This window comes from Rhopalosiphum padi, chromosome 2, assembly GCF_020882245.1.
Source record: "Rhopalosiphum padi isolate XX-2018 chromosome 2, ASM2088224v1, whole genome shotgun sequence".
In the NCBI taxonomy this organism is placed as follows: domain Eukaryota; kingdom Metazoa; phylum Arthropoda; class Insecta; order Hemiptera; family Aphididae; genus Rhopalosiphum; species Rhopalosiphum padi.
Window position 1 is genome coordinate 50,810,424 of NC_083598.1, and position 14,086 is coordinate 50,824,509.

The 14,086-nt window shown below is 27.8% G+C and overlaps 1 protein-coding gene across 1 annotated transcript in view; it reads right to left on the reverse strand.

Moving 5' to 3' along the window:
- Positions 1–14,086, reverse strand: part of LOC132921629 (G1/S-specific cyclin-D2-like) — a 41,884-nt gene that overhangs the window by 21,741 nt on the left and 6,057 nt on the right. Inside the window, exon 3 of the mRNA XM_060984763.1 lies at positions 8,812–8,971. Within this exon, the coding sequence (XP_060840746.1) occupies positions 8,812–8,971 (160 nt within the window). The remainder of the gene's footprint in view (positions 1–8,811; positions 8,972–14,086) is intronic.

A 14,086-nucleotide genomic window follows, 5' to 3' on the forward strand; every position in this document is an offset into this window, starting at 1 on the left:
GACAGAAAATTATAAAATATTATAGGACAAAAATTGAAACTATTATCTATAATAAAATCGTTTTGGTAAAGATTAAATAATCTTTAGTGTCGAATACTAGAGTCTATAATATTATATTTTTTAATTTATTATTTAAAATAAGTTATCGGTATTGGTATTCATTTCCTTGATTTTTTATTTTATTAAAACAGCTGATATCAATATTTGAAAAATGGTAACGGATGTAAACACTAAACTGTATAAATAACTACGATTGTTCTTTATCGAATTGTAACCAGTTCTTTCCACACAATTTATGCAAAAATACTTATAGACAATTAAAAATCTTGCGTTTTATCAATATTAATGTTTACACACTGTGTGTTATATTACAAAGCGTTGAAGTGTGGTTGATGTATAAACCACCCTTGCGAGTTTCGGAGGATTAAAAGAGATATCTATATTTTAATGACAAGTCAGGTATCTATAAAACGAGTGGTGCTGAAATAGTGCAGAGTGATAATAATTGTAACGCCTTTCCGCTACATCAAGGTCCAATAAAACGGTCATAATAATTTTTGAACAGTGTTTTTTTTCTGTATAATCTCACGATCACACGACCCCATATAATAATCTCACCATAAATGGTATATTTATGTGTATACCCTTTTTCTTTTTTTTTATAGTTATATCATTACGCGGTCGCCGTCGACTTGGGTCTTGTTAATAACAATAAAGTTTATCACTTCGTATATAGGTAGTAGCTACATAATATATACGTGCGCATTTTTACGATCGATAAAAAAAGGAAGCAACAAGTAGAAAGATAAATACTGGGTAAACACTGTACACAAAGTGACCTGTTGGATGACGTAATTAAAGAGTTAGTAAACCGCACTCTGCTGCAGCAGCAGAGACAACGAATATAATATAATAATACTTATGAGTTATGACTTTATGAGACACTACAGAGCAGTTCACTGCGGAAACGATGCACATAGACGTCGCCGCATATAGGAAACACCTAATTACTTCCTATACACTGCAAACACTGCATATATAATATAAATATATATATATTTATTATTTACCATATGTACATACAATTATATACACACACTTATAGACATGACGTTACGAGGTCGTTGCCACTAATCGATTTCAATAAAATATTCTATAATGTTATTGTCACTTTTGTATTAATATTAACATACCTCAAAAGAGGCCCTCAAAGGGCATACACTAAACATATGTTTATTATAGATGATAACAGTCAAGTCTTTGGTAATGAATATTTGATATAAAACTTTAATACTCAAAGGATATTAATTAAAACGGTACTTGTTTGTTATCGCTCCGCCAGTATGCCGCATAAAATTTATCGCCCCGCCAATTAAATAAAATAAACAAAATAATGAATAAATATAAAATATGTATGTATTATTAATAATAAAAAATTTAAAAATAAATGAATAAATATATGTTTATAAATTTAAAAAAATATGTATAAATGCATTAGTAAATAAATAATATAATTATAATTATAGTGGAGGCCAGAACTCGGATATCTTTTAAAATGGTTTTAAATGCGTCTTGTTTTCCGAGACGTGTTCTCCACATAAATTCTGCTAAATATGATTCCAAAAAATTTCTGTTTGTTCCACGACGCTTTCTATTTCCCCATTTAGCAGAACCCCACAACCTCTCGATATTTTGTGTAAAAAAAATTAAAAATTAATTTTTCGTATTGGTTTCAAACGATGTCAAAGTTTAATAAAATAACGAAGCCAGCAGCGTACTAATATGGTTTAATATACAATATACAATAGTTTTTCCATTTCCCAAAATAGATCATCCATCACGAGCTAAATACGATAATTGTAGGTATAATAACGGTACACTATATGGCGGGGCGATAAATTTTATGCGGCATACTGGCGGAGCGATAACAAACAAGTACCCTAATATATTATTATTATTATTATTATTACGCATTATAGTATTAATATATATTAAGATTTATCTTTGTTCACAGAGTATAAATTTATTAGTATTGAAAATACATTTTTTAGTTGAATTAAGATTTAATAATATTTTGTGTAAATTTTCACTTTTTTTACTTCAGGTAAATTTCTGTTCGACATCATATATATATTATATATATGTATTTACAAAACTTTATTTATAATTTTTTTTTTAATAAATCTAATATTTTACTTAATTAACAATGAAAAAGATAAGTGATTATCTTCCTAGTTTGCCTAATAATATTTATACAGTTCAATGAAATTATTAATAACCTAACAAATAATACGATAACTAAAAAACTACAATTAGATTAGTATTATTAAATTAAATAAATACTATAACAAACTATATAAATGATAAGAGAACAACTTAACAAAATAACTTTTAGTTAAGAAATGTCGAGTCTCTCACAATAATATAGTGTTACAGATTTGTTGAAAATTATTTATACTTTATTTTAGTCATAAAGTAACTAAATCATTTACATTTCTAATATTTTTAAATTATAGCTAAAATAATTTAAGGGATAGTTAATATTAACTTTTAAATTACAATGACTAATATTTTAATATTTCTAAAATTAAAAAGTTATGTAAGTTTTAAAAGTTTCAAATGATTTTTCGAAATATAATCAAAATAAAACAACGAACTTTTGTTTTTGATATAATTATGTAAAACAACATTTTAATGTTATTTTATAATTTCATTGTATGCTTATTATGGAATATATTATATTCTGCTTTTCAAATATTGTCAAACGTGTACGTTTAATACTCAATTACAATTTGTTTACGTGCTACATACTTACATGACGTGTATTTTATCTTTCTAATTTGTACAAGCAGTCATCGCCCAATAATGGTCAATTTGTTTAAGACGATCTTTGTTAGTATTATTAAATATTTGTTATGTATTTAACGACATTTGCGCCTTTGTCAAAAGCTTCCTGTCTGTAGGCGTCATCTGTTCCAGAATGCATGAGTTTTATTTTATTTTATTTATAATCCAAAAACGCCCTTCATCTTTTGTGCTCGAAGTCGTTAAGCGCATTTTTAACCAACACAATACATGAAATGGTTTTTTTTTTTGGTCCGAAAGGCAACGGTCGCGTGCCACGGGTATTTAACACAGATTTCCTCCCTCGAGACAGATGTAATAGACCCATTGTATTCAAAAGACGTTTTTCTCTTTTCTTTGCCCTGTACACAAGATTTTTATTTTTATTCTTTTTTTTTTTTTTGTCACACGTATCTAACCCACACCTCAAGATATAATATTTATGTACTAATATTACGGCACACGAATAATCGGAGGAAACAATGCATTTAATACCTATTTTAATATTCAAGTCCAATTATTTTTCAGAAAAAAAACACTAAAATCATCGGGCATAATTGACATTTTTTTTTATCGAGGGATAATATTATTTACTGTTTTTTCATGAGAATCGTTCATAATAATTATTGTATCGTAATTTAATGATGCATTATTGATGTCAGCTTTAGAAAAACTATTACAAGCATAGGGAAAAATAATGATGAGTTTAATCGAGATGAAATAATAGAAAATTTTTACAATGTTTATAATATTATATAATACCTATGTATATGTTTATTGTATATATTTATTATTTATCCGTATAAATGTACGTATGTGTAATATTATTTATAAAAAAAAGAAAAAGTCAGGCGCATTGTTACAGCTGCCCGGAGGATAGCAGCTGCAATGTTTGGATTTGTTCCCTCAGCGTCAGCAGCACTATTGGAGGTAGGTAGAACACTAGTATAATTTCTCTCTGTCATACACCTGGTAGAACACGTGGTGACTCCGATACAGATCGTCGATTTATTAAACGATAAAATTTTGACTACAATCATAAATAGAGAGTAATAGATAAAACCAAAAATTCAAAATTCTTGTTAGTTTTTAATTCAATTTTTATATTTATAACCATTACCTGTATATTTATGGGGGAATTAATCACATATAACCACGGTTAATTTGGGGCAAACCAAACGGTCCATTAGAACAGATAATAATTGAAAATAAACTATCAACATCGCGGGAAGCAACATATAATTAAGTGATATTATACAGATGAACTATTAACAATACATAATACATATTTTTTGAAAATCTAAGTTTATTATTTTTTCAGGAATAAAAGAGTTTAAATAATAGATTAATGTTATAAAGATTGTTAAAAAAAAAATTATATGAATATAAAATCTAAATAAACGAATTTATTATAATATTATACTCTTCTTGCGTGTGAAGCTTAATAATAATTTTTTTTCAACTATTAAATATTAAAATATTATTACAACCCGACACAATTAATTCCTAACTTAAGTTAAAAGGGTGTAAATATTTATGTATTATACAGTCATGTTTTACAACAATTTAATATATTATGGACCATTTTTATCATAATCAGGTTGTATGTTTATACATAGTTTTTTACAGATTATCTCGTATTATATCGTTGTAAATTAGAATGATGCTTATACAGGTACATATAAAATATTATTTCGTTAATCTTTATATTATGCTAAAAATAGTATGAGTTATTGTTATCGTAACATATTTTGTATAAAACTAACTGTCGAGAAAGGTTTTTGAACTCCGAAAATGGGTTAAGTTTATCCGGGATGTTTTGTATCCAGTCAAGGGGTTTTTGAATACAATTGAATTTTAAAAACCTATAGAATAAGTAATATTTCAACGTAGCCATCATGACAGAAGCTTTCCATCTCGATCAAATGCACCTTGTCCTTTTGTTTTTTTTTCAAACACTTCCTCTATTACGACGGAATTAAAAAAAAAAAAACCAACAAGACATTAAAACATCCCGCATTCACCTCGATCCACGCCGTCTGCTGCTATACAGCTGCTACCGTTAGCGTATGTATAGTAATCGTATAGTAATCGTTGCAGTTGTAGTATAGTAAACTGTAGTAGTAGTAGTAGTAGTAGTAGTAGTAGTAGTAGTAGTAGTAGTAGTATTATAGAATAGTAATAGGTAGGTAGTATTTGAGTGTACACTTTGTAAAATGGAGGTCATCGCCACCAACACATCTGTACGATAGACAACAAATTTCTTTTTAAGTTCTTATGGGCACAATGTGTTATATATATTTTATACATATTATAAATATACGTATAATATGCGCAATAACTGTACCAAGGCTATTTACCCTGCGGTTCAATAACCAGCACGTGTCTTATCACGTGCGTCTGTCCGAACCCAATGAAATTACCCTTGGCATTAACCACCGGCTAAAAGACATCCGTCTATAATATATTTCCTACACTCCAACGACGGAGGGGGTCGGCGGCGGTAGTCAGGGCGGGTTTAATAAACCTATATTCGTACTAACAAGTAACAATATTTACAGGTGGGTTGTATACGTGTACTCATTTATCCTTTTTATAATAAAGTCTTACACTAGTACCAGATGATAATTTTGTATAATTATTTATATACAGATATATATATGTAGTTAGATTATCTCTGTACCTACGTATTTATTTACAATAATTATAATCGATACAATAATAATCAAACAACGAATAATTGAGAGCATGCGTTTCAGGGTCCGCGTATACATAAATAGTACATTATCATCTCTTAATGGTTAGTTGTGAAATAAATAAACTAGCAAAGTATCTTATTGACTGGGGTATAACTTACACGTGACTGCGAGGATTATTAGAAATATGCCAAGATGTTGATAAAATTATAAATTTTCGATAAATCATTATCAAAAAACAAAAATAAGTTTACAGACTCATCACCTACCAAAATGATTCCAGTCCATTAAATTCACTTAAATGATGAGTATAATACCTGTTTTATAAAATAATCAGTTTTCTCCCTCATTATTTTCCCCCTAGTTTTATGCCCCTATAGGCGCCTAAAATCTTTCTGACATTTGATGGAAAATCTAACTACGGGATGACAGCACGATACTAACAATAAGTAACCATATTCCATTTATATAGATGAATAACTTCAAATGTGCACGTGACAGCCAGTATAAAGACAAAATTATAACTATAAATTAAAAACTATTGCTAATTTAATTACTTGAATATTTTCCCTTTTTGAGTAAATCATGCCAGACATGACCCGCATAAAAAATTAAAACTAGACTATTTTGTTACAAATCAAAGTATTATTTTAAATTATAAATAAATGAACGCAAAAATAAAATTATCTTGATATTAAATCTTTTTTTAGAACAATACCCAATAATAATCTGATTATTGTCACGTTTAACGGAAAAGATAATAATTAGACTATCAATTTAACTTTTTTTTATATCAATATTAAATTTATATTATTAAAAACGGCATAATCCAAGTTATTCAACTAAAATATGTAAAATGCTGCTGGTAAATAAATATTATATTTCAATCGTATGAATACTAAATAATTAATATTATTCGCAGTAGAATATTAGAATCGGTGTTTTAATTAGATTGTTCAACTTCGTGTAATGACATGTATAATAATAATATAGTGTATAGAAATCCGACTAGAGGCAGATGTGTGATCCCCACTCCTCCACTCTTTTTTCGGGCGTAAATCCCGGAGCTATTTACTAAATCATAACACACCGGTAGCAAGAATACTGTCGGAGGGGAATGGAGGGAAGCCTACAGCGCGTGCTAAATAGGGGGGAAACCTTACCTATCTGCTTTTTTTTAAAGGTCTCTCGCTCTTTACTATTTATATTGTTCGTGAAAGCCCCTGCAGTAGAGTAGTCATACGAATAGTACCTGTGTGCTCACAATAGTTTTATATATATAATATATACAATATGTGCAGAGCAGCTGCGAAATAACGTAGCACTCTCCCGTTAATCGGGTGTGTGGGGGGCAAAAATAAATTCGCCCATGTTAACCGGCCCCAAAGTACGAAATGTACATATTATAAAAACTTTATTTCGACATAGATATTACAGGCAAACTTATCAATAATTTAATATTTAATTAAAAAACTTACAAAGTAAAATACTATATTATTATATCGTATTACACAAAAAATCCTAAATATTATGTTAAAATTATATTATATGATATAATATATAATAATATGAAACATTTTGAGTCCCCCCCCCCCCAAAAAGAATTTTAGATCCACCACTGATCGTATATAATATATACATGATATTTATAAACGTAGAGTGACCTGTCGAGCGTTCGCAAAGAAATATTGAATACGATTGCGTATGCCTTGCATACATATTTAATCTAATAAAATATTAAACACATGTTTAATTTTAATACTAACATCTATATAATTTATTTAAAAAAAAAAATGATAAAATATAGCTGCATCTGATTCCAATTATAATAGTATAGAACACACATTATCCTATATAATTATATTAGATATACAAATATAAAATAGAAAGATATCATTAATTATAAATAGTTTTACAGTAACATTATTAAAAATAAAAAGTTTCCAATATAAAAAAAGTCAAAACACAAATTTCAAAAGATATCCACTATTTAAGTCTCTATACATAAACGTATTATGTGTGAAAGATTTAAAATTCAATTTTCTTGAATTTTATGAAAACAGATAATAAGAACAAAAAATAATACAACGAATACATACAAATATTAAAACACTATATACTTTTGAATACCTACGTATATAACTAGTGAAGAGTATTTATATTTTGAATGATATAGGAGCTATAATTACTGTAATTGCAAGGTTATTGAACGCCATGAAAATGAACATATATTATTATTTTGTTGATCAGACCATCACTATACCTATAGGTTTTGCACGAAGTCACAAATAATAAAATATAAAAAGAACAACTTTAAATCGTGTAACGCATTTGGTACAATCAGTGAAACGCAAAGTTTTATAGGTAACTAAATAAGTTTATTAAACCCACATTTTTTCACACACACACACACACACACACATATATATATATTATAAAAAACAATTAAACTATTATTGCATATTGTTGTGCTTGGTAACAAATATATAAATAGATAACGATATTGAAGAACCCTCTGTTCATGATTGTCTAAATAGTGTTTCATTTTTTTTTTACCTGTTTCGATTTAAAAGCCCCAAACCGACCTTGGACGTTTATGTTAACGCAATAGAGACAGACACACGCACATGAATAATCGTTAAATAATGTTTTAGAGTTCGTTTGTAACCCGAAAACATGTAAATTAACGCGTTGACATTGCAACCGAGGTGAATAGCCGCGGAAAGCGAAACGTTCGTCAACGAATACTGCATTTTTTATAAATATACTTACAAATAAGTAACTACGACTATTATAGTTACGTTTAATTTAAGGGGTACCTACGTATTATGAACTACTTGTGTCTTTGAAGGACAATAATTTGTCATTGCCGAAATAAATGAAAGCTAAACAATAAATCCCACCTGTATACATTGACATCTTCAATGCTTACAATTATTATATTATGATTGGATATACGACGATTTTTAACTTTGGTTCCTATAGTGCGCCGAACTAAAAGAAAAACACGGAGGTACCTATTATAAAGTCTACACTTTAGGAACAACTGTTACAACAATAGTACATGACTTATCATAATGAATGCTTTTTTTTAATTTATGTTTTATATTAACATGTGATAATTATTAATACAACAAATGTGGGCTAAATTAGTTTAATATCACCCAATTTTCGGTCGTTGATCCCGATATAACGTAATTTAAATCCATAAACATACTATATCTATTGCTTATAAATAATCATAACGTGGTAACTACTAATCAGTACTTACCTATATAACAGAAGGAGATGAGTGTCAACATATGCCTTCTGAGCATTGAATCATTTCGTCTTTTCCATTTAATTTGTTCCATAATATGATCCACGTAATCGAAACTAGTGACGGCTACAATCCTCCACTCCAATTTAGAAATAACTAATAATTCCCATTCCTAGAAATCATAAAAAATTTAAATATTAATAATAAAACATTATTGTTCTAATAAATAAATAAAGTAGAATATATATATATATTTTTTTTTATGTATATAGTATAACCATATTTAACTTTATTTGTATTAATCATTGAAGTCTTTGTTTAGAGGTTGGGTTATGAAAAAAACAGGCTTTTCGATACATAACTATTTTAAAAATTTCAATATAAAAATTGGAGTATTTCTAATGTAATGAATGTCTAGACGGTTGTCAACGATTCAATGGGTTGGAGAGGGTGAATTAAGGGGAAATTGCGAAATTAAATTTGTCACCCTAATCTGTCTCCTCGTTTGTTTCACGATTATTATTTGCGAATACAAAAGATCATTAAAACAATAAAAACAACAATCAAAAACATTGTATCAACAAACACGTTAAAGTAGTTTTTTAAACAACTCGCTATACACGGAATACATGTATAATATAAGCTCTTTGTAATATTATATACAAAGAGGAAAGTTAATAAATATATATATACTTTTTTTTTACTGTACCATTACCGCTATTTTTCCCATACAAAAATAAATGTGGAATTTATATTTATAAAATATGTAACCCTAAGGTTTACAATTGTAGCAAATTAAAAAAATTAACAATAACTAAAATCATATCGAAGTACCTAGGTACTATTTTTCTTTTTTTTTTTTATATTATTTACTAAATTAAAATAAAAAATATGATTTTAATCTTAAGAAATATAATACTACTATAAATGGATACTGGAAGATGACTTGTTAAACAAAAGATAAATATGTTCAATAATAAGAATGTAATAATGGCAACACTATAATACACATAGTTGACTAATGATTAAATATTTCGGTAATGCACAATGAATTTGAAGGGGAATATTTCTTAATCCTAGTCGCAAATGTGAATAATGAAATCCGTGGGTTTTATCGTCTCCCGCAGTCAGTTTCGTCATTTGCAGTCAGGTTATGTACAGATTTTTTTAAGGTAGGTCAATAAAAGATGTCTAGCTCCTGGTTTTTTTTTATTGCTTATTCCTTTGCGAAATTCCAGACAGCCCACTGAAACCTAATGGGTATTGTTCCCGATGGTGCTACCACCGTAAGCACGTCATACATGGTTTCGAAACTATCTCGTCTGCGACGGATGCGGAACCTGTTCTAAGCAACTATGCGAAGTAAAAAAAATCATAGTCAATAAATTTAGGCATTACATAGTGCAGAGAACTAAGAAATAATAAAACGGTATCAGAAAAAGTTTATCAAAAAATAATTTCTAGAATTAATTTATCATAAATATAATAAATTTCAAAAATAAAATAAAACAATATAAAATCATTTAAATTATAATATGAACTCAATGTAAGAATACATATATATAATAAATTAAAATTAAATTAATATTGTTTTTTATTTGACCTAAACTTAATAGTTCTAAATTTTATTTAAATTATTAATTTAAAAAAAACTAGTTCGTTACTTCTCTAACCAGTTTAGCTTAAGAAATTATGGCTTTTTAGTTTTTATAAACAGTTTACATTCAAACTCTTGCCAAAAAAAATTTGCATATAATATAAAATATATATATAACAGCTATATTCTCATGAATGCACTAAACTGACTAAACAATGATCCAGTAAATGTAGAAAAATTACAAGCTCGTTTACAAGACGATGGCTTCTCCGTGACTGATAACCATAGCTAAATTAGGGTTGAAAAATGTTTGATCCTCCCTGCATGCAATAAGTCTACAATTACACATCGCTTTCAAAGCCACAGGTCCGTGAAAAATTGTTTATTGTTTTCTTACATGTTGAAAATCATCCGTCCTGTCTTTTGTGTACCTTTTGTGTTTTTAATTTTAATATAAAAGCTTCAATGTTTAGTGATTTAGTCTTTAATACATTTTATACAATTGGAAAAAACAATTTATTTAAAGATTGAACTAAAAAGTAATTATATATTTAAAGGTATAACGATGATCCAGTGGTAATTATAAATTTTTAATAAAAAACCACTGAAGAACGTCTAAATTTCTTATAATTTGCACAAATTGCATATTTGCATTGATCAATAACTTGTATATTGCAGTGACCCAAATTTATTGTTTTGAAATGTATATTAATACTATTATTTATTAATAATATATAATACAGACACGTCGCAATAAGACCAACTGTTCATAATTCATAATTTTTTTTTTAATTTGTTCATATTAACACTATACGAATATAAGCGCCGTAATGATGACTAAATAGTAAATTATGTATTATATTGAAATACTAAATTATGGAAATATAATATCATTATATTATTGTAATATTTATTAATTAACCTATATATTTTATGAAATATTAATTAAAATTTAATTATTTTAATTTGCAAGGGTATCTTACATATACGTTGCGTGTGTTGAGCTGTCAAGCGTAAAAACTAAAAATTAAAAAGTACATGGGAAAATATTTGATGTGAACCTAATAAATTGTTTATCATTCTAGTCCCTGTGGTATTGTAGATATCAAGTTTTTCTTTGGAAAGAGTGAAAACAATAATACTTTCGGTGGAACTAATTGCCTGTTATGAGACGCATAAGGGAAAAAGAATCCATCAGGAAACGCAGGCATAACAGTTGTATGGCGACCACAAGTTGGGCATAAACATCCTTCTAAACTACTAAAAAAAAAGATGATTTTAAACACATGTCTAGCAAACCATGACCCCGAAAAATAGCGTGGGTCGGCGTACTAAAATGTTTGGTCGAACAAAGGGTGTTTTGTAATCGATATATACGACGTACGTCTTGTTCATTTACATATCACGAATAGAATGCCATATTATTTAATAATACAGGATATTGTAATTAGGCCATCTAAAAGGTTCGATTGAAAAAGATTATTGAAAGAGAAATATATCCGTACAGTGTGTGGGAAAGGATGGAAGGGTTGAATACGGTATACCTACACACAATGCCGTTATATGCTCGAATAAAAGAATTTCTTTTCCTAAAAAACTTTGACAGGAAACTATAGGCTATAACTATAGTGACCTATATTAACTAGGTCATCAAACTCAGATAAATGTTAAGTCTCTTAAAAATAGTGTTATGACGGATCAATTTCCGGTAAAACAAAATTACATAATATAAGACGAAAAAGGGTTATTGTTACAATAAGTACTGATTTAAAATATAAATTACATTTATAATTTACGAATTGTAAACAGTTAAATAAATAAATTAAAATTAAAAAACAATAATTTTTCAAATTTTAATTCGCATTTACCTAATAATATATTAATTAAATCCCAAAAACAACTTAAACATGTTAAATGAAATTTGAGTATTTAAATAAATAAGTTTTATCAGATGGTAAACGTATAAACAAACTATTTTTTTTTATATAATTCACTATTATTTGTATAAAAATTATACTACAGAAGTTAACTCATGTTTTGAGATTGATTACCTATAATATTATATTTATTATTCGTAATATTTAGTTATCAATCATCATTATATCTTATAGCTAGCTATCAAAGTCAATATAATAAAAATAAAAAACGCCTTGTAACATCAGACATACAAATAGTTCTGATTTACATTTTTATACTGTATAAAATATTGAAATAGTATGTATTATACGACTATAAGATAATACTAATAATACCATAAGTCGTAAATAAACTGTATTGTTATATTTTATGGTGAATAAAGTATAGTTTTAAATGCCTAAATAATATATTATTTTATTTGATAAAATGAAAATAATAATTTTGTATAGGTACCTAATATTTGAATGAAAGTTTTGGTAAAAAACTTAATTATAGTTTTCAAAAAAAATTATTTTATTTGTCAGCAATAAATTTAATAATTTATCATCTAAATTCTAAATAACAATAAGTATAATAATTTTTTTTTTACCTTTACGTTCGTTTAGGTAATATATGACTAAAAAATAAAACAAGTTTTAAAACGGTAACTGTTTATAAAAGCATTTCTAAGGAACTTAACGGAATAAACCAGTCAGATACGTGTGATGTCGCTGAAAAATGTACGGGAAACGGCCATTAGTAAAGGGCATATAAAGCGTAAAAGGGGTTGGATTATCTTGTTGATTTATCGATTTCGCGTCGTAATCAATGGGTATCCGGTGACACGGAACGAATCGGTCGTACCGGTTGGTCGTGATCGTATCCTTTGCGTATTCAAATCTCATTAGACGAGGTCCATAATACAACTTCTTCCGATGTGTCTTATTAAATATGATATATTATTGGTTAAAGAGAATTATCATGAGACTTTTTTTTTCACGGAGATGGTTCACCGATTTGACCTACGCAATGTATCATTGCCGTTATACAATACCTATACGAACTGTCAAAATACCTATTTTTTTATGCGATTTATGTTTAAATAAAACGAAATAATAATTTATGTATTTATTTTTAAAAGGTTTAGTATTAACGAACAAATTAAAACGATAATTTATGATCAACAACAAAAAACTCCATAATCCACGCTTTTATTCATAGTTGTTAAATAAATCTACAATTTTTTTATTATACTTATATTTTGAATTTTAACTTGATTTGATAAAATAAAATAATTATAGATACATTATCTACTCATTATATTATAATAGCTTCGAAAATGTATACAACACGTGTGTATACATTGTTAAAATCTATTCATTTTCTGTATATATATTATGTATATACCAAATAGAAAAACTGGAAATTAACGCACAATATGGGATTTAAAAAAAGTTTTCATGGCTGGGAAAGTACAAAGACGTGTGGCGCAAATGCGCCGGATATACAGACTGCTCGCTTGCGTGGCAAACACGATCTACAGGTTTTTCCTTATCACAATAACATTGTGCAACGCAGGTCAACATAAAAAAACCGTAATATGGGTATATACCAATACGGCTATACCGGGTTAATCCGTTGACCGGTCTCTTCTTTTTTTTACGTATTGCCTACCACGTAAAATATCTATTTGTATTTCGTGATTGGTATACAAGTGCGCGTTAAATTCACCCCGATTCACATGTACACTCTTACGAGGAAGTGCGCATATGTTTATATAAGCACGCAGAGAAC